Source organism: Pogona vitticeps, chromosome 2 (genome assembly GCF_051106095.1).
Source record: "Pogona vitticeps strain Pit_001003342236 chromosome 2, PviZW2.1, whole genome shotgun sequence".
Taxonomy (NCBI): Eukaryota; Metazoa; Chordata; class Lepidosauria; order Squamata; family Agamidae; genus Pogona; species Pogona vitticeps.
Window position 1 is genome coordinate 14,947,595 of NC_135784.1, and position 22,315 is coordinate 14,969,909.

Sequence of the window (22,315 nt, forward strand, 5' to 3'; positions counted from 1 at the left end):
AGTGGCAGGGAGTTCCAAAGTCTGGAAGCAACAGAAGAAGACCTCCTGTGTCCTCATCAGAAAGAGAAAGGAGAGAGAGAGGCTGGAATGGAGAGTAAACGAGATGAGAAGGAAGGGGTTCAGGGAGGACCCTGGAAGGCTCCCACAGCAGAAGGATGTCTCGCGTGGGGTGATGGCCAGGATGATGAGACCATGCCCTTGTTGGAAGGTGAAGCGGGAGAGATTATATATAACCCACAACGTCGTTATGAATTGGCCGGGTCCCTGGAACTCTGGTGAGAGAAACCCATTCCTGGAGGAAGATTGGAAGCCCATTCAAGACTCGTTGTCGGAAGGAGAAAGATGATGGAATCAAGTTCTGGACATTGGTTATTTTTTAAACACGCGAATAAATATCTCACCTGTTTCTAAACAACAAAAATCTCCTAATTACTTTTGAGACGCGAAAGGAGCCTAGAGCCGAACCCTCACCATCAGAGCCACAATCAGCTCCAGGTCTTGTTTTTGCTGACTGTTTAGAGCTTCTCCATCTTTGGCTGCAGAGAATATAATCAATCGGAATTCGGTATTGCCCATCTGGTGATGTCTATGTCTGGAGTCGTCTCTTGTGTTCTTGGAATAGAGTGTTTGTGATGACCAGCTTTTTCTCTTGAGAAAACTCTTATTAGCCTTTGCCCTGCTTCATTTTGAACTCCAAGTCCAAACTTACCTGTTGTTCCTTTTATTTCTTGACTCCCTACTTTAGCATTCCAGTCCCCTAGAATGAGAAGAACGTATTTCTTTGGTGTCAGTTCTAGAAGGCGTTGTAAGTCTCCATAGAATTGGTCAATTTCAGTCTCTTCAGCATCCGTGGTTGGTGCATAAACATGGATTGCTGTGATGTTGAAAGGTCTGCCTTGGATTCCTTTTGAAATTGTTCTATCATTTTTGAGATTGTATCCCAGTACAGCTTTTCCCACTCTTTCGTTGACCATGACGGCTACTCCATTTCTTCTACGGGACTCTTGCCCACAATAGTAGACATGATAATCATCTGAATTGAATTTGCCCATTTTTAAATGGTTTAAACCTGTATCAATTACAGATGTGCTTTATCCTGATGAATTATTTTATAGTGTTCAGGTATTGTAATTAATTGTCCTTTATTGTTGCACCCTCCTTTTAAAAACATATTTGTAAGCTACTCTTGGTCCTTCCAAGGAGGAAGGCAGGTGATAAATGAAATAAACACATAAGTAAATAAATAATTGCCTAACCATTTTATTGCAACCATTATTATATGTTACACTTATAACCCTCACTTATACTACGTGTAGTGTTCAAGGTGGCTTACAAATATCAGTAATACAGAATAAAGGCAGTGAAAGGGGAAGACCATTTCAAGTGTAAGCTATTAAAAGTCAGCTAAGTCTATAAACTTAGTCATCACCTCCTGGCAAATAGAAGGGGGGGTGATATGGAGGCAGTGACAGATTTTACTTTCTTGAGCTCCATGATCACCACAGATGGTGACAGCAGCCACGAAATTAAAAGATGCCTGCTTCTTGGGAGGAAAGTGATGACAAACCTAGTCAGCATCTTAAAAAGCAGAGACATCACCTTGATGACAAAGGTCCGCATAGTCGAAGCTATGGTTTTTCCTGTAGCGATGTATGGAAGTGAGAGCTGGACCATAAAGAAGGCTGACTGCCGATTCTTGAGAGTCCCCTGGATTGCAAGGAAAACAAACCTATCCATTCTGAAGGAAATCAACCCTGAGTGCTCACTGGAAGGACAGCTCCTGAAGCTGAGGCTCCAACACTTTGGCCATCTCATGAGAAGACTCCTTGGAAAAGACCCTGATTTTGGGAAAGTGTGAAGGCAAGAGGAGAAGGGGACGACAGACGATGAGATGGTTGGACAGTGTCATCGAAGAGACCAACATGAATTTGACCCAACTCCAGGAGACAGTGGAAGGCAGGAGGGCCTGGCGTGCTCTGGTCTACGGGGTCACGAAGAGTCAGACACAACTAAACAACAACAAAAGTCTATAAACAAGCGATCTGAAATATTCACAACAAATATTAATTCTCACATTCCTGCTCATTTGTTTTGGCACATTTTAGAGTCTCCAGAGCACAACAGCTTGGATTGATTGTCCAGAAATGGGAGAAAGAGCAAGCAGGGCAGCTTGGGCTCACACTTGGTGACTGGCGCTTTCACCCTAGGCACCGGATCTCTCTGCACTGGATGGTGGCGAGTACCTGGCCGAGGGGAGCTTCCTTTTCTTCTTACTCTCCCCGGGAGCTTTGCTTCCCTGGCCTGGCCTTCCGTCTTCTGGGCTCTGGTGTGAGTGAGATCCATTCTTACTGAGCCCTTGAATGGCTTGCAAGTGGTTTAACTCTGTCTCTCCCGTTTTTCGGGTTTTGCTTTTTCACTCCCCCACCTCCTTACCTGCATTTTAAAGGAAAAATATTTTCCCAGTGGTTTGATCACTAGGAAGAGAGGGGCTTTGCTGGTCAGGAACTCCGGACTTTGTCCTCCAACTTCGTGGTGTGTGCAGGTGGCGTGGATTCGGAGCCCTCCCACCCGGCGAGTTGGCAAGGCTCGCCTGCAAGTCGAAAGGTGCCGCCTTGTGCGTTGCGAGCGCCTCCCTGGAGTCGAGAAGAGTCGGTGGACTCTCCAAGGGTCGTGGGGGGGGGGTCAGTGGGGAAGCTAGTTATTTATTTATTTATTTATTTATTTATTTATTTATTCATTCATTCATTCATTCATTCATTCATTCATTCATTCATTTATTTATTTATTTATTTATTTATTTATTTATTTATTTATTTATTTATTTACACCCTGCCTTTCTCCTTAGAGGCACCCAAGGCACTGATGTGCAACAAGAAAAAGACAATCTTTAACAGCTAAAAACCAGGAAGAGGAGAAATATTTGAAAGGACGTTAGCAAGTATTGTATTAAAAACAGTAAATGAAATTCATACTGAAAAAACATTGAAAAGCAGCAGAGAACAACAGTCCATTAAAGAAAAAACACCCTGTGATTCTGATTCTCAGTTTTCCCTCTTCCACTTCCACATATTGTGCTGTGCTGTCTTTTTTTTTTTTTACGTGCAAAATTTGGTGTGTTTGAAATGCTGCAAAAAAACACCCTTAAGGGAAGTGTTCTCTGGTCCTTCCTTTCTTGTGCAGAACAGACTCTGCCTTTCTGCTTCTTTTACCCCTGCTTCTGTTACCATTTGCTAAAACAGTCTTTTCCCACTATAAACCTTTGGTGGAGTTGTTTAGAATAGAAAAGATCTCTTTTGCTAGTAGGTGCACCTTGCTTGCTGATATAAAAACTTAGTGCGGAACTTTTCAATGTTGCCTGTTGTTGTTTCCACTCTATAGCGTCTGGTGAGAGTTTCTGTCTATTTTTTAAAATTGGTTTTGTTCTTTTGAGAACTACGTATCGAATGCTGTTTTTGTTGTGGGCCGTGAAGTCACCTTCGACTTCTGGCAAGCCTGTGAATCGGAGGTTTCCGATCTCTTCTGTCCCTCAGCTTTTTAACCCTCGTTCGCCACTCTAAAATGATTGGAGGTTTTTTTTTAATATAAAATATCTCTTTAGCTCCATGTGCGCCTCGGTTGCTTCGAAATCCCTGGTGTGGGAAGTTTTCAATTTTGCCTGTCCTTGTGTTTTCTTCTTCATTGTTTTTGTTTGTTTTTATAAATCTCTCTCTTTTTAAACATCCCTCAGCCACTGGATAGCTCAGTGCTTCAGGTCTCTGGCTACAGAGCCAGACGTTGGGGGTTCAGTTCCCCCACTGGGCCTCCGAGGAGAGAAGAGCCGGCCTGGGTGGCCTTGGGCCAGCTGCCCCGTTTTCCCAGGGCTCCCCAGGAAGAAAACAAGGGGAAACCACTTCCGAGTCGGGTCTACCTGGAAAACCCTGGAAACGGTCGCCCAAAGTCAGAATCCACTTATCAACTTTGAGAAAATAATGACATATAATGAAATATTAGATCCAGAAATAAATCTCAAATCCAAGGAAGAACTAGCAAACCAAGGACTGATTACCTTTATTGCAAATTCAATCAATATATAAAGAGGACTCTAAAACACAAGATTTCTACAAGGAACAGCCACAATTTGATAAAATAGTACTCCCTACAGACTATAAGCTAATTAAGAATATCTATACATTCCTCTTATGGTTGGACAGTGTCGTCGTGGTTGGACAATGTCATCGAAGCTACCAAGATGAATTTGACCAAACTCTGGGAGGCAGTGGAAGACAGGGGGTCCTGGAGTGCTCTGGTCCATGGGATCACGAAGAGTCGGACACGACTAAACAACAACAACAACAAATTCCTCTTAGAAGTGAAAATGGAAGATGAACAAGTGAAAATGGAAACAATGATACGTTGAGCTAAAAACTTTGGTCACACAATTCAGCTAGAAAAGTGGCAAAGGATAATTGTAAATTAACCTTAGCAACTGCATATAAAGAACATTTATACAAAATGTTTTACAGATGGCATTTAGCACCGACTAGAATAGCAAATATGTTCCCAAATGTTTCCAATAAGTGCTGGAGGGAACATACTACATGTTATGTATGGGGGACTTGTGAAAAAGCAAAAAAATATGGGCTTAAAATATACCCTTGGATAAAAAAAATAACAAAGCTGAATATAGAACTCAAACCAGAGTTGTCTTTATTGGGAATAATGACAGAGAACATTAACAAACAAGACAGATATATTATATTACCTATTTTGATGGTGGCTAGAATAGTATGGGCTCAACACTGGAAAAATGAGAAATCTCCGTTAGAAGAAATAATTGTACAAAAAATCTTAGATTGTCCAGAAATGGCTAGACTGACAATGACAATTAAAGGGAAAGAGGATTCGGAATATTATTAAAACTGGAATAAAATGTATGAGTGGCTAGAGCCAAGAAATAAGTTATAGAGACAAATGAGACATGATATGATATGAACAATTTGATGTATAATTAGTGAACATGACGAATGACAATGGGAATATGTTTGTATATGTTATAAAAAATTAAATATTAAAAAAAGGATCATGTTAGACAAAAAGATGCAAAAAAAGAGAATAATCCCAAGGATTTTTTTGCCCTTATATTTCATCTCTTTAAGATGAAGTCCATTACCCCACTTCTCTTATAAGATCCAAATATTCACAGAAGATCTGTCATTCTTGCCTTCTGTTTCTGTCCCAAGGATCCTCTATATCTTTGCATTGTTCATTTAAGAAGGCCCTCTTGTCTCTCCTTACTGTTCTTTGGAAGTGTGCATTCAATTTTCTGTAACTTTCCCTATGTCCCTTGCATTTTGTTTCCCTTCTTTTCTCTGCTATTTGCAGCCACTTTGCTCTCTTGCATTTCCTTTTTTTGGGATGGTTTTTCTTGTCCTAAAGGTAGCCCTTATGATGCAGCAGCTGACATGGGCAGTCAGTCCTAAAGGTAGCCATTATGATGCAGCAGCTGACATGGGCAGTCAGTCCTAAAGGTAGCCATTATGATGCAGGATCTGACATGGGCAGTCTGTCTTAAAGGTGGCCATTATGACGCAGGAGCTGACATGGAAAGTCTGCGCAAAAGGTTGTTCTCTAAATACCTAGCCCTTTGGGAGAAATTATACTTTAGGCCAGGGTGCAAGATGGAGCATATTTTGCGAGCCATTTTCTAAGGTAGAGTTGGCTGCCTTGGATTCCTGGGCATAAAGAAAGTCCAAAGACAGCCCTAATAGATGCAGTTTGGTTGGAAAAGCTTTAGGCCATGAGCTGTTATGGATCTCTTTCTGTAGAAGGTTAAGATATCCCAGGGAGGGATCAGCATGTATTTTACCTTGTTCCAATGTCTAAAAGCAAAGAGCCAAGCACTGCATTCTAGTGACGTTAGACCCGTCTCTAATCGTAAGGCAGCTGCAGGGATACATCTTGGCATTCCCAAAATGGATCTTAGAAAAATTGAAAGAACACTATTGTTGTTGTTTTTGCCTAGTCCTTTAGTTGTGTCCGACTCCTCTGGACCCCATGGACCAGAGCACGCCAGGCCCTCCTGTCTTCCACTGCCTCCCAGAGTTGGGTCAAATTCATTTTGGTAGCTTCAATGACACTGTCCAGCCATCTCATCCTCGGTCTTCCCCTTCTCCTCTTGCCTTCGCAATTTCCCAACATCAGGGTCTTTTCCAGGGAGTCTTCTCTTCTCATGAGATGGCCAAAGTATTGGAACCTCAGCTTTAGGATCGGTCCTTCCAGTGAGCACTCACAGTTGATTTCCTTTAGAATGGATAGGTTTGTTCTCCTTGCGGTCCAGGGGACTCTCAAGAGCCTCCTCCAGCACCACAGTTCAAAGGCATCAATTCTTCGGCGGTCACCTTTCTTTATGGTCCAGCTCTCACTTCCATAGCTCACTACTGGAAAAACTATAGCTTTGACTATGCGGACTTTGGTTGGCAAGGTGATGTCTCTGCTTTTTAAGATGCTGTCGAGGTTTGTCATCACTTTCCTCCCTAGAAGCAGGCGTCTTTTAATTTCGGGGCTGCTGCCACCATCTGCAGTGATCATGGAGCCCAAGAAAGTGAAATCTATCTCTGCCTCCATATCTTCCCCTTCTCTTTGCCAGGAGGTGATGGGACCAGTGGCCATGATCTTAGTTTTTTTTATGTTGAGCTCCAGACCGTTTTTTGCATTCTCCTCCTTCACACTCATTACAAGGTTCCTTAATTCCTCCTCACTTTCTGCCATCAGAATGGTATCATCTGCATATCTGAGGTTGTTGATATTTCTTCCAGCAAAACTAATTCCGGCTTGGGATTCCTTCGGTCCAGCTTTTTGCATGATTTTTCTGCATATAATTTAAATAAGCAGGGGGACAATATACAGCCTTGTCGTACTCCTTTCCCAATTTTGAACCAATCAGTTGTTCCATATCCAGTTCTAACTGTTGCTTCCACGTATAGTTTTCTCAGGAGGTAGATAAGGTGATCAGGCACTCCCATTTCTTTAAGCACTTCCCATAGTTTGGTGTGGTCCACACAGTCAAAGGCTTTTGCATAGTCAATGAAGCAGAAGTAGATGTTTTTCTGGAACTCTCTTGGTCTCTCCATAATCCAGCGCATGTTAGCAATTTGGTCTCTAGTTCCTCTGCCTCTTCAAAATCCAGCTTGTACTTCTGGGAGTTCTCGGTCCACATACTGCTGAAGCCTACCTTGGAGGATTTTGAGCATAACTTTGCTAGCGTGTGAAATGAGTGCAATTGTACGGTAGTCGGATCATTCTTTGGCACTTCCCTTCTTTGGGATTTGGATGTAGACTGATCTTTTCCACTCCTCTGGCCACTGTTGAGTTGATTTCACTCTGCAGGATGTCTGGCTCAAGGTCAGCAACCACACTATCTTGGTTGTCCGGGATATCCAAATGTTTCTGGTATAATTCCTTTGTGTATTATTGCCACCTATTTTTAATGTCTTCTGCTCTGTTAGGTCCCTACGGTAATCAATTTGATTTCCAACAGCAATCAATGAAGGGGAACACTCTCTATACTTGTGAGATCCTAGGATCCACGTTGGTATACCATATAACAGTTGGAGCAAAATCTTGAGCTTAAAAAGTTGAATAACAGCTGGTATAAATTGTCTGCATTCAATGCAGTAAATAAAATATGCAAGATACGTTTCTACATGTTCTGGGCTACTTGGATTATGGACCTACCTGATTGATCTTTTTTGGCAGTTCAAGGTATCTGTAATATGATCCGATCAGGCCGAGGGTGTCTGCAAAGATGATCATAATTTTGGTTTGTTAATTGGGACAATCCTCTTTGAAGAGCCACGTGTTTTAAGCTTCTGTTGTTGTCACATGCAATCAACATTGCCCCTGGTTTATGGTGGCCTTCTGAATGAACGATCTCCAAAATGCGTTGTCCTCAACAGCCCTGCACAGCTGCTGTAAAATCAACCCTGTGGGTTCGCTAATGGTGTCAATCCATCTTACATTTGGTTTTCCTCTTTTCCTGTTGCCTCCAACTTTTCTACAGAACCTGGAATGGGGAGGGACTGAATAATTGTGGAGTTGTTCAGAGACCGGTTCACATCCCAGGGTGGCAGATTTTCACCTGTACTCTAGTTTCTTTCTGAATGTTTGGCCCTCTCTTGCTTGTGCTACAGAAAAAGCTTTATGACTATTGCTTTGTGGTAAAAACTTTTTTTGGAAGGGGTCAGAGAATTTGAGAGTTATTTTCAACTTCATCTTCAGTTTACATGTGTGTTACGTGCCATTCAAGATGACCCTAATAGGCCTTTCAAGGCAAGTGAGATATTTAAAGCCACCCTCATGAATCTCCATGTGTGAGTGTGGATTTGAACCCTGGTCTCGCCCATCTGCTACTCCCTCCTGGGTTGTTTTAGCTTTGCATAGCCTTGCTATGATCTTTGTTTTGAGAAAGAAAGATTTTTGATTCCTTCCTGCAGGCTGATTTATTGTACAGACTAGAGGTGGGAAAGCCAAAATCAGCTGCTTGTGGAGCGGGAAAAGGGATTCGTATGGAAAAGGCTGACGATATTAGGGCATTCCAGGAAAGGACGATGGCGAAGACCCTAAACGGAGAAGCTTTGAGCTCTGACTTATGGTGCCAGCGCTTCAGAGAATTCAATCGCCAGGAGGCTGCGGGGCCCCGAGAAGTCTGCAGCCACCTCCATCATCTTTGCCATAAATGGCTGAAGCCGGAGCAACACACGAAGGCTCAGATCCTGGACCTGGTGGTCCTGGAGCAGTTCCTGGCCATCATTCCCCCAGAGATGTCCAGCTGGGTGAGGGAATGTGAAGCGGAGACCAGTTCTCAGGCTGTGGCCCTGGCCGAAGGCTTCCTCCTGAGCCAGGCGGAGGAGAAAAAGCAGGTGAGATGAACGATTCGTCCTGGGAATGCCATGCCCAGTTCAGAAAAACAATTTCCCTGTGGCCACAAATCCCATCAGCCCCTGGCCGGTGACCCTGGCTGGTGGTTGGTGGGTTCTAGGTCTTTGTTTATCTTTTCCAAGGGCTGTGAAGGCCCAACATCTCCCATAAATCGCCCCCTGGCTGTGCTTACAAGGGAATATTGGGATTTGTAGTCCTCCTCGTTTTTTTAAAGTTCTCATTCCAAGGGGCTTGGAATGGCCAGTTTTTCTGCTAAATCAGTCTGGAGGTCATTATCCCCAAGATTTGATTTCCCAGGGACTTGAAGGAAGGCATAACCCCAAAACTTTGCCTTGTCTTGTTCCATTTCTTCTCCAATCCTCTGTCTACCTGCCGGAGCAGTCGGAAGTGGCTAAGAATACCTCCAGGACAGAAGGAGATCTGTCAGATGCTAAACAGAAGCTGCTCTTTTGGAATGACCAGCTAGAGGAGGGTGAAGGTGATACTTCACTGGGTAAGGATTGCTGAAGGATTGCTTCTGTTTCGTCGGTGTTCTGTGCCTTCAAGTCAGAACCCGCGTATAACGACGTAAATAGGGCTTTCCAGGTAAGTGAGATATCTAAGGAGTGGTTTTACCGGTTCCACACCCTCAGCAAGTTTCCATGCCTGAATGAGAATTCGAATGCAGGACTCTGGAGTCACAGTCTGTCCCTCTCTTAATCACACTACACTGGGTATCACTGAATACTGTATCTCTAAAACCTATAGGCTTTAGAGAAAGGGGCAAAAGCGTATAGGTGGAAAAGCTGCAGAAGAGAGCGACTCAGATGATGACTGAGCTGGGGCACCTCCCTGAGGAGGAAAGGCTACAGCGTGTGGGGCTCTTGAGTCTCGAGGAAAGGCGCCTGAGGGGGGAATGTGATGGAGAGGTATCAAATTCTGCAGAGGGTGGATAAAGTGGATAGAGGGAAGCTCTTTTCCCTCTCAGGCAATACCTGAACCAGGGGACCTCCACTCCAATGAAGTGTTGAGAGAGTGAGGACAGACAAAGAAAATATTTATTGACCCAGAGGGTGGTTAGTCCGTGGAACTCCTCGCCACCAGATGGGGTGATGGCATCTGGCCTATATGCCTTGAAAAGGGGGTTGGACAGATTCCTGGAGGAAAACTCCATTGCAGGTGACAAGCCATGATGTCGATGTTGGGAACACCTCCACCCTTCTCTCCTCCTTCTTAGGCTCCTCCCCTTTTCCTCCTATCTCTAGCCCTTCGCCTGTAGTCTTTTCTACACCACTGTTACTGTCCTCCTCGTTAGACGTGGGAGGGGACGGCTCACTCTCCCTTTTCCTCGGTCTTTTTGTCCTCCAGCTCACAGCAGAATAGTGACAAGTTCTCCAAATCGTGCACCGCTTTCTCATTCCCTGGCCCTGAAGATCTTAACAGCTCTCTCTGAGACATTTTTTTAGGAGAAAGAACAAAAAACATTTCAGTACCGGCAGGCATGAACAGATCAACAGAAAGACAACATGCAACACAAAAGGCTTCCAACAGTCAAAAGAGAGGGAACTAGAATGCTCAGCAGAGAGGCGGGGCTGTCTTTGAATGTTGAGATGGGAAGGAATGATTGATTGGTGCTGGATAAATTGAAGGGCACCCCAGCCCAGAAAAGTCCCTCTCAGCCAAACAAGTGACAGGCATCATGCGAGGTTGCAAAAAGTCCCAACAAAGCTCCAGTTTTAGGGGTCTGAAGGAGGCTGGGTTCAGAAATGGTCTTGGGGTGTCACGTACAGGCTGTACTATGCATATACCTGATATAAAAAATAAAATATATTCTCCCACAAACTTTGCCCCCTTTGCAGGTGGTGAAGCTGTGCGAGGAACGTCTACAACTAGATCATCTGCTGTGGAGAATGGAATCGGAGTGGCTTTTGAGGTCAGGAAAGATGAAATCAAGGATGAAGTCCCCCATGGCTTGAAAGTGTCTGCCTCTTTCCCTTTGATTCTTTGCATCCGTAACCTGTGGGAAACCCACCTGCAAACCGGGAGGGCAAGCCAGTCCTTCTGAGTCATAATAATAACCTTTGAGCTGCAAAGCTGGAAAGGGACCCTAGAGATCATCCAGTCCAGTCCCTTGTCAAGCAGGCTCAGTGGGGGAATTGAACTCCCAACCTCTGGCTCCACAGGCAGGGATCTAAACCACAGAGCTATCCAGCAGTTGCTACTTTAGTTGCCAGGGAGAAGCAGATGAAAGCAAGGTGGTTAGGATCCCAGAGGTAGCAGGAGAGTCATTGCGGTAAATAGGCTCTGTCAAAAGAGACCAGTGAATATTATTCATGATAAACATACAGCTACACATATTTAAATTTTTTAAATTATATTCTGTAGGCTTCCAAGAGGCATGGTATGGCGTTATTAGTACTGTGTATTTTGTTGTTGCGAGTCACCTTGGAACTCCTAAGGGGGGAGAAAGGTAGCATGTAAATAAACCAAACAAAAACAAATATTATTTTTATTGATTAAAATTATTACCTTGCCCTTCTCCCAAAAAAGGACCCAGTATAATATGAAACACAATATTAAAAATCGGAAAACAGTAAATGAGAATAAAGAGGCCCCACCTTGCTCCTGGTCATGGTGTAGAGAATGAGGAATACATGTATTGTCTGACAGTTCCCGACCATTAGATCCAGGCAGTGGCCAGTTATTTTGGACCTGGGTAGCCTCCGTTATTGAACAAATAACTAATTAAACAGTTAGGCCCAGAAATAACGTTTGGCAAGTAGGTGGTCAAGGAGAGAAACATGAAAATCTGATTTATTTAATGTTTTTTTCCCACCTGCTGCTTTTCTGTCCGAGAACACCCAGAATCGGGTTTTGGCCCTAAAGCTCTGACCCCTTCTGTTGGCTAACGTGATCTGCCTCTTACTTGCACTGTTTATGGCCTTCATAAATAAAATATGTTCATTTTTTTTTTAAAAAGGGGCACACACTGGAAACGCCCTGGAAAAGCCTTTTGTGGGATCCTGCAAGGCAAAAGACCAGTCTCCATATATTAATGATTTCCTAGCATCCGTGGAAGAACCATTTTAGCATCGAAAGGGGAAAAAAGTATTTTCTTCTCTTTTAGAATCCACTAATCTTGGAAGAGGTGACTGTGCGTTTTACCGAGGAGGAGTGGGCGTTGCTGAATCCGGAGCAAAGAGCTTTGCATGAGGAGGTTATGGCAGAGATTCATGCAAATGTAGCCTCTTTAGGTAAAGATCCCATTTATCCTTTTGTTAAGAGAAAATATTTAAGTGAGAATGTTTATTATTTACGAGATGATTCTCCCTGGGTTTGAACAGTTTTTCTAATCTAGAAGAAGTTAGGGAACGTTTTAGAGGAAAGTGGTTACCCTTGTTATAAAAACATTTCATCATCATCTTAGGAGTGAAAAGCTGATACAGCGGCGTTCCGGATTAATCGTCGCTATGCAAAAATATCACTAAACGGATCGAAAAACCCCATAGGAACGCGTTAAACTTAGTTTAAAGCGTTCCTATGGGGCCCAAACTCACCGTTCAGCGAAGTTCCTCCATAGCGCCGACATTTTCGCTCACTCGGTAAGCAAAGGCAGGGCGCGAAAACACTAGCGACGGGCATTTTAGGCACTCGTCGGCCATTTTGGAACCGCCGATCAGCTGTTGTAAAAACATCGCAATGCGAAGATTGGTAAGCGGAATGCTTACTGATCATCGCAATGCGAGTTTTTCCCTATCTAAACATCGCTTTAGCGATCGCAAAAGCGACATCGCTATGCAGATTCATCGTTAAACGGTGCGCTCGTTAAGCGAGGCACCACTGTACTGTCCTTCTTTGGACACATCATGAGAAGGCAGGATTCTTTGGAAAATATTATAATGCTGAGAAAGGTGGAAAATAGCAGGAAAAGAGGAAATACATGATGGATTGACTCCCTAAAGGAAGCCACAGGCTTGAGTTTGCGGGACCTAAGCCAGAAAAGTTGAGAACACGGCATTTTGGAGATCACATAAGCTAGAGATAACTTGATGAAATATAAGAACAGTCTCATTAAACAGTAACTGTGATAAAGCAATGCATTAAAACGGCAATCTGGGCCAGAGATCCCAGGATAGGATAGGCTAAAATGAGGCCCTATGCCAAGAGTGGGAATTTAGGAGAAATATACCCTAAGAGGATATTCCTGCTAACTCCTGGTGGGGGTTAAGCTAAGAAATGAATTCAGCTCTGAAAGCTTTCAAGCTTTTAGAAAAGTCAGCTCAAAGAGGGCTGGTGATGCTAAAATAAAATCCACTAATAGTTATAGGATTTAGTTAACAGGATGGTGCAGAGTTACATCTCCTGTAACTTCCTAGGTCATCATGGGAGGGTGACTCTTTGTGACCCCATGGACCAGAGAACGCCCAGCCCTCCTATCTTCCACTGCCTCCTGGAGTTGGGTCAAATTCATGTTGGTGGCTTCGACGACACTGTCCAACCATCTCGTCCTCTGTCTTCCCCTTCTCCTCTTGCCGTCACACTTTCCCAACATCAAGGTCTTTTCCAGGGAGTCTTTTCTTCTCATGAGATGGCCGAAGTATCGGAGCCTCAGCTTCAGGATCTGTCCTTCCAGTCAGCACTCAGGGTTGATTTCACCAATATCTCTGTGCAATCATATGCACACAGACGTTGGCAGGGATAGGGTTGCTCAGATGTTATTTAGTAACATCTCCCATTCTCCATGTGTGACACGACTGAAAATCAGACAGAAGTGTGAATTTCCTGACCTTTTGTGTCACGGGCCAATTTGGGTTCTGTTCTTTGCTTTTGCTGGTTAAACAAGTTTCTTCAACGGAGCTGTTTTCCTTAGGATGTGGCTCTGCCCCTGGGCGTCAGGATCTGACCGACTAAATTTGGCTCACCTGGGACACAAGGCCTAAGCTGGAATTCTCAGTGGCTTGGTGTAGCCTCGTTGTGTCCATGGTTTCTGTTCAGAAAGGAAACTGACCCAGTACTAGGTGAACACTTCCTTTCTGAACAGGAAGCTAGGCAGAGCTTGGTCTATGCTGAGCCATGAAGCCTTCTAGCTTAGCCTTTTCTCCCAGGCGATCCAAAATTACAGTGTCTGTAATGTGGGAATTCCCACAGTGGAGAATGATGGGATTTGTAGTCCACAAAATCCAAACGGCTCATCCCTAATTGCAATCAGGTCTTTGTGATCCCAGTCTCACATGCTGTGTCACACCAACTGGTGGTTAATGCCGTTCTGAACTTGTTCCAGATGTGCGCCATCCTGTATTTGTTTTCACCTGCCACATTTAGTTGTCTGTGTGTCAGCAGTTTCGAATGAGCACATTTTGTCTGCTGATTAGAGCTTCCCTATCTGACTCACCTCATTGCCATGATTTCAACAGGAGATCAGAGAAGACAGGAGTATGAGGAGGAACCCTGTAGAGGGCCAGTGAAAGAACTTCACTCTCGAAGCAGAAAACAACAACGAAGCGAAACAAGAGAGGGGCCAAAGAGGAGGGAAAAGTCCTCTGATCCGGAGGCTGGGGATGTGCCCACTGTCCCAGTCCAAGCAGAAAGAAACCAAGCAAAGGAAAATATTAAATGTCTAGAGTGTGGGAAGACCTACAGCAAGAAATCTCACTTGAAGCGTCATCTGAGGGTCCACACAGGGGAGAAGCCCTTCAAGTGTTCGTACTGCTCCAAGGGCTTTCTTGATAAAGCCCGTCTTAAGGAGCACATGACCATTCACACAGGGGAGAAACCCTATGAATGTTTGGAGTGCGGGAAGAGATTCAACGTGAAGGGAAACCTTGCTTCTCATCAGCGGACCCACACGGGAGAGAAACTGTATAAATGTAATGTGTGTGGGAAGTGTTTCACTCACCGTTATAGCCTCATTTATCATAAAAGGTTCCACACTGGAGAGAAGCCGTATGAATGCCCACAGTGTAGCAAGTGCTTCCGTGGGAACCTGAAAAGGCATTTGACGTTGCACGCTGAAGAGAAACCCTATAAATGCCTGGAGTGTGGAAAGAGCTTCAGACAGAGGATACACCTCACTTCCCACCAACGAATCCACACTGGGAGAAAGCCGTATGAATGCCTGGAGTGTGGAAAGAGCTTCAGACAGAGGACACACCTCACTTCCCACCAACGAATCCACACTGGGGAGAAGCCATTTAAATGCTTGGAGTGTGGAAAGAGCTTCAGACAGAGGATATGCCTCACTTCCCACCAACGAATCCACACTGGGGAGAAGCCGTATGAATGCCTGGAGTGTGGAAAGAGCTTCAGACAGAGGACACACCTCACTTCCCACCAACGAATCCACACTGGGAGGAAGCCATATGAATGCCCACAGTGTAGCAAGTGCTTCCGTGGGAACCTGAAAAGGCATTTGATGTTGCACGCTGAAGAGAAACCCTATAAATGCCTGGAGTGTGGAAAGAGCTTCAGACGGAGGATACACCTCACTTCCCACCAACGAATCCACACGGGAGACAAACTGTATAAATGTTTTCAGTGTGAAAAAAGTTTCTCTCGGAGCTCCCACCTGTCTTCACATCAGAAAACTCACACAGGTGACAAGCCGTATAAATGTTTTGAATGTGGAAAAAGTTTCTATCGGAGCTCCCACCTGTCTTCACATCAGAAAACTCACACAGGTGACAAGCCGTATAAATGTTTTGAATGTGGAAAAAGTTTCTATCAGAGCTCCAACCTGTCTTCCAATCAGAAAACTCACACGGGAGACAAACCGTATAAATGCTTTTAGTGCAGATTCAGCTGCATCCAGAGTAAGAGCCAGAGTAATAAAGCCATTCCTCATAGTCTGGATCTTGCTGAGGGCAATTCAGAAAGAACCACGATGTGAAGTTGGTGTGTTTGTCAATTAATAAATCTTTTGAATCAATTTCATTAATTTGTTGTGATTCTATCTATTTGAGTTTCCATTGTTAACTCACTGTGACAAGCTCAAGGAAATTAAAATAGAATATATCTATCAACAACAAATCTATTTCATATCAGCATTGTACATTTGACAAATATATCATTGAAGGGAAGGAATGTTACCTTTTTCTTTTCTTGCGTTAAGGTGTTCAGCTCAGTGGAGATCGATCCCCCACTGTGCCTTCCTGACAGGCTGGACTCGATCCATAGGGTCCCTTCCAACTGTAGAGTTCTGACATAATGGTGATGATATGTGACGTGATTTTTCTAGAACATTTTGAACCGCTATAGAATCCTGCCCCTTTGACAGGGGAATTATTATCTAGTCATCATACTTCACGGCTGGAATTGATCTAATTTTATTCATTTATTTAAAATATTTTTACCCCACCTTCTTTAAAAGGACCCAAGGTAGCTTGTATCATTAAAAGACAACATTTGAAGCTTTAAAAAAAGTATACAAAGAATAAAAAGGATCGAAGAAATGGTAAAAGCAATATTAAAAACATGTTCAAAAGCAGAAAAGCATACCCATCCATTAAAAAACCCCGGTCAGGCAACCAATCACCAAGGGAAAGCGTGCCTGAAGAGAAAGATCTTCACCTGCTTGTGGAAGAGCAGCAAAGATGGGGCCAGCCTGGCCCCCAGTGGCAGGGAGTTCCAAAGTCTGGGAGCAACAGAAGAAGACCTCCTGTGTCCCCATCAGATGTACCTGTGGAGGTAATGGGGGGGGGGGTCTTGTCTGATTATCTTAACACTCGAGCAGGCTCATAAAGGGAGATGCAATCCCTGAGATAACTTGAGTCCAGGCCATTCAGGCTTTATAGGTTAGAACCAGCTCTGTGAGTTTTGACGGGAAACCATTTGGGAGACCCAATGGAGCTGTCACAATAGGGGACATTATGTGATTCCTGTGGCCAGCCCCAGTCAGCAATCTGGCTGGCACGTTTTGGATCCGCTGACGTTTCCTGACACTTTCCATAGGCAGCCCCATGTACAGTGGGTAGCAGAGGTCCCCAACCTCTTTTTGGGCCACTTGGGGAAGGAGGGGCACCCTCGTGCGCATGCGCAATGGAGCAGGAGGTTGCTTGTGCAGGTGCGTGCATGCTCATGCGCATGCACGAAGGGAGGTGCGGTGCTCATGCGGGCGGGTGTGCACTCATGCACTAGGGCAAAGGGTGGTGTGCTCAGGGGCACACATGCACAAAGGGGTGGGGGAACACAGGCATGCATGCGCAAAGGGTTTGTGCAGGGGGAGTGTTGAAGGAAGGTCTGTTGCCGCAGCCCGGTCTGGCTCAAGCCACGGACTGGCACCAGGCTGCAGACCAGGAGTTGGGGACCTCTGTGTTACAGTAATCCAGCCAGGAAGTAGCTATTGCATGGGTCACCAATGGCCAGATTACTGTTTGTTAGGCATCCTTCAGTCTCGAAAGACTATGGTAGCGTGCTCTGTATGGAGGACTTGGAACAGCGTCTAGTGTGGCTGAGGAGGCCAATTCGAGAGTGACAATCCCTTCCACACTGAAGACAAATCCAATCTGTCCCCTGTCCAGCTCCCTGGTTTTGCTGCTTTTGTGATTTCCTCTTTGCCTCGGCCTGCTGGGCAAGGGTCGCTTCAAATTGGGAGAGGCCACGATGCAGTGCCTGCCTCCAGGCTGAACGCTCAGATGTCAGGGTTTCCCATCTGTTGAGGTCTATTCCTAAGGCCTTCAGATCTCGCTTGCAGACGTCCTTGTATCGCAGCTGTGGTCTCCCTCTGGGGCGATTTCCCTGCACTAATTCTCCATACAGGAGGTCCTTTGGAATCCGACCATCGGCCATTCTCATGACGTGCCCAAGCCAACGTAGACGTCGCTGTTTCAGCAATGTATTCATGCTGAAAATTCCAGCTCGTTCTAGGACTACTCTGTTTGCGACTTTGTCCTGCCAGGTGATGCCAAAAATCCGTCGGAGGCAACGCATATGGAACGTGTTCAGCTTCCTCGCCTGCCGTGCACAAAGGGTCCAGGACTCGCTGCAGTACAGGAGTGTGCTTAGGACACAGGCTCTATAGACTTGGATCTTTGTATGTGTCGTCAGCTTCTTATTGAGCCATACTCTCTTTGTGAGTCTAGAGAACATGGTGGCTGCTTTGCCAATGCGTTTATCCAGCTTGACATCCAGAGAGAGGGTGTCAGAGATGGTTGAGCCAAGGTACACAAAGTCATGAACAACCTCCAATTCTTGTGTAGAGATGGTAATGGAAGGAGGTGAGTCCACGCCCTGGCCCATGACTTGTGTTTTCTTCAGGCTGATTGTTAGTCCAAAGTCTTGGCAGGCCTTGCTGAAACGATTCATGAGTTGTTGGAGGTCTTCAGCAGAGTGGGCAACGATGGCTGCATCATCTGCGAAGAGGAAGTCCCGCATGCATTTCAGTTGGACTTTGGTCTTCGCTCTCAATCTGGAGAGATTAAAGAGCTTTCCGTCTGATCTAGTCCGGAGATAGACACCCTCGGTTGCAGTTCCAAAGGCATGCTTCAGCATGACAGCAAAAAAGATCCCAAAAAGTGTTGGTGCGAGGACACAGCCCTGTTTCACTCCGCTTCGGATGTCAAAGGGGTCTGATGTTGAGCCGTCAAAAACTACAGTGCCTTTCATTCCCTCATGGAAAGATCTGATGATGTTAAGGAGACGAGGTGGACAACCAATCTTGGGAAGTATTTTAAAAAGGCCATCCCTGCTAACCAGATCAAATGCTTTTGTAAGGTCTATGAAGGCCACTAAGAGCGGCTGTTGTTGTTCCCTGCATTTCTCCTGCAGCTGTCGGAGGGAGAATACCATGTCAGTGGTGGATCTATTAGCTCGAAATCCGCACTGTGGCCAGATTAGACCTCTCAAGAAACGGGCACAGCTGGCACACTAGTTTTAACTGTGCAAAGGCACTCGTGGCCATTGCCGAAACCTGGGTATCCAGGCTGAGAGATGAATCCTTGAACACCCCCTCCCCAAGTTGCACATCTGTGTCTTCAGAGGGAGCGTAACCCCATTCAGCACAGACTGTATCATTATATCTGCCTTGTTTATTTATTTTTTAATTTTTTTTTAATTTGGCTTTTATACCACCCATCTAGACGACTCTACTCTGGGCAGTTTACAGTAAAAAAAAAAAGCATTAAAATTAAAGTCATCGATAAAAAGACTAAAACAAGCCAAAAACAGAGGAAAATTACAGTAAGTAGTGGCAGGAGGGAAGGCCTGCGTAAAGAGCCAGGTCTTCACTTTACTCTTAAAAACTCCTAGCGAGTTTATCATCCTGGTCACCCTCCACTAGACACGTTCCCATTTTTTGGCACTTCTTAAACTCTAGTGCCAGGAATTGGGCCCAAATACCCCAGGAAAAGTCTGACCAAAGCAGAACAGAATGGTAGTATGAGCTAGACTTATGGTTCTTGGACTAGAACTCCCAGAATTCCTGGCCAGTAGAGCTAGTGGTGAAGGCTTCATTCAAGAACATCTGGCAACCCAAGGTTATATTTGGGCAGCCGAGCATACCATAGCTGGGCTGCTCCACATCCTGCACATTCATCAGCCTGCAGGGTAGTGGGGGGGGGGTGGCTGAAGAATTGCAGAGTCCTGTGTGGGAGGAACTGGTCAAAGCTTTGTTCTTACTGGAATTGGATTCTGAAAAATTCAGATATTAAAGGGGAGCTCCTGTCCTCAAATCAAATGTGCCACCTCCACCTTCCCATCACTCCCCCTTTGAAAACGACTCCTATAATGCATCCATGTGCACGTGTGCGCACACACGCCCCCCCCCCCATGGTCCCTAGAGGGCACACAGAAACTTCGAGCTGAATTTACATTTTTAAAAATCCATTCTAAAATGGTTGGGGCTGTTAAGATACTGAAGGTCCACATATGGCCATAGGCCGCCACTGCGGCCTTAAATGCTTCTGTGAAAAAAAAAAGGTTCTTGCACACAGAAAGCTAGCGTGTCAGGGATGTGACAGGGTGGGGCTTGAGATGTGCTGTTTTCCCTATCCATTTGAAGAAAGACTCTTGAGTGAGTAGGTGCAGGTGTTTGAAAGGGACCCCACCCTGCCACGCATTCCTTGTGGGGAACCTGCACAGCTCTAGAGCATAGTGCCCTGTTAAGCAACATATTTTTACTTCAGCCAGGAGGGCCTGAATTCAAATCTTGACGAGGCCACAAATTCCATGCAAGTCGTCCACCTTTTGTAGGGTGAGAAGGGGAGGTAGAGCAGACATGTTGGCTTTCTGTCCTCTTTGGAGGAGAACAACATATCCTGGATAGTTCATGAACAGGGTGTGGAAGCAGAAGCCCACCACCACCACTGTTTATACGACACAGACACCACCAAACGAGATTTGAGATGGACTGTGTCTTAATTTGGAGGTTCCATTTCATCATCGCAGACAAGAGCTGTTGCATTAACATCTTCAGATCACTCAGTAAATTTTAATAAATTTACTGAAAATATCCTTACAAGAACCCACTAGAACAAGACATATAAGGAGTTAGTATTTGTTGTTGTTTTGTGCTATTTCTTGCCTATGGCGATCCTAAAATGGTTTCTGAGGGATATGAGAGATTCACGGACTAGTTTCTCGTTGCTACTACTAGGGAAAGTGTCCATGACTGAGTAGAGATTTGAACCCAGGTCTCCTGTGTTGTTCTCCGTCACTCTGCCCTCCAGATGTTCTTGGACTTCATCTCCCAGAAATCCTGGCCAGCAGAGGTGGTGCTGAAGGCTTCTGGTAGCTGTAGGCTAAGAACATCTGGAGGGCCACAGTTTGACACCCCTGCGTGGCTCTCAAATGTTTGGGATTTACAAATGCATTAATTCCAACTTCCCACTTTTTGCGACTTGAGCTGCAGTTTACAAAATGGCTGCCTTGCTTTAGTCAAAATGGAGACACAGTGTGGCATAGTGGTTAGAGGGTTGATCCTGGACTAGAGAGAGCTGGGTTCAAAATATGGCTCGACCAGGACACCTGGGTCAGTCACACTGTTGCAAAGAGTTTGTGAAAATAAAGCAGGGAGAAGCCCTGTAAGCTCACTGGAGGGAGGTGGGATATAAACATTGCAAAGAAGGAAGGAAGGAAGGCCATTTGGAAAGTCAGTTGACTGATCAATCAATAAATCTTAAGAGCTGTCACCCGGTTGCCCTTGGTTGCTTTCCTCCCTGAGCTCCTTCCACCAAAACATTTTTATGCAGAGACCTATTATTTCAATGTATTGTTGTTGTTTAGTTGTTAAGTCCTGTCCGACTCTTTGTGACCCCATGGACCAGAGCACGCCCGGCCCTCCTATCTTCCACTGCCTCCCGGAGTTGGGTCAAATTCATGTTGGTGGCTTCGGTGTCACTGTCGAACCATCTTGTCCTCTGTCGTCCCCTTCTCCTCTTGCCCTTTCAAAAAAATTTAAAATAAAAAAAAATAACCCTCTTTTGCCACTCTAAAAATGAGTGGGTTTTTTTGGAGTAGAAAATATCTCTTTAGCCACATGTGTGCCTCGGTTGCTTCAAAATCCCCTGGTGTGGGAAGTTTTCAATTTCACCTGTCCTTGTGTTTTCTTCTTCATCATTTTTATTTGGTTTTATAAATCTTTTTTTCCCTCAGCCACTGGATAGCTCAGTGCTTCAGGTCTCTGAAGAGCCAGACGTTGGGGGTTCAGTTCCCCTCCTGGGCCTCCGAGGAGAGAAGAGCCGGCCTGGGTGGCCTTGGGCCAGCTGCCCCGTTGTCCCAGGGCTCCCCCGGAAGAATACAAGGGGAAACCACGTCCGAGTTGGGTCTACCTGGAAAACCCTGGAAACGGTCGCCCAAAGTCAGAATCGACTTAAAGGCACACAATACCTACTAGAGCAGTGGTCCCCAACCTTTGGCCTCCAGATATTCTTGGACTGCAGCTCCCAGAAGCCTTCACCACCACTTCTGCTGCCCAGGATTTCTGGGACTTGAAGTCCAATAACATCTGGAGGCCCAAGGTTGGGGACCACTGTACTAGAGAATGGGAGGAGAGGCAGTTCCAACATCAGTGAATATCCGGAGCAGATTTTGCTCCGCCATTCCTAAGTTAAGATGCAAGCTTTTAGACTTGTCAACGGTTTTGGGGCAAATCCCATGAACATATATCATTTTGGTTGTTCTGGGTTTTTTGGGGTCTTCGGCCGTGTTCTGAAGGTTTTTCTTCCTAAAGTTTTGCCAGTCTCTGTGGCCGGTATCTTCAGAGGACAGCAACCTGTCCTGTGAAGATGCCGGCCACAGAGACTGGCAAAACGTTAGGAAGAAAAACCTTCAGAACATGGCCGAAGACCCCAAAAAACCCAGAACAACCATTAGATCCCAGCCGTGAAAGCCTTTGCGAATATATATATAATTTTTTAAAAGAATTGGCCAGGTGCATCTTGCCCCGTTCTAATCCGAGCCCTCGTTTTGCATGGGGGGGGGGGAAACG

The 22,315-nt window shown here is 45.1% G+C and overlaps 1 protein-coding gene across 1 annotated transcript in view; it reads left to right on the top strand.

Moving 5' to 3' along the window:
• Nucleotides 1-22,315, top strand: part of LOC144587171 (uncharacterized) — a 176,420-nt gene that overhangs the window by 40,678 nt on the left and 113,427 nt on the right. The window contains exon 7 of the mRNA XM_078386789.1: nt 14,505-15,572. Coding sequence (XP_078242915.1) covers nt 14,505-15,572 — 1,068 coding nt within the window. The remainder of the gene's footprint in view (nt 1-14,504; nt 15,573-22,315) is intronic.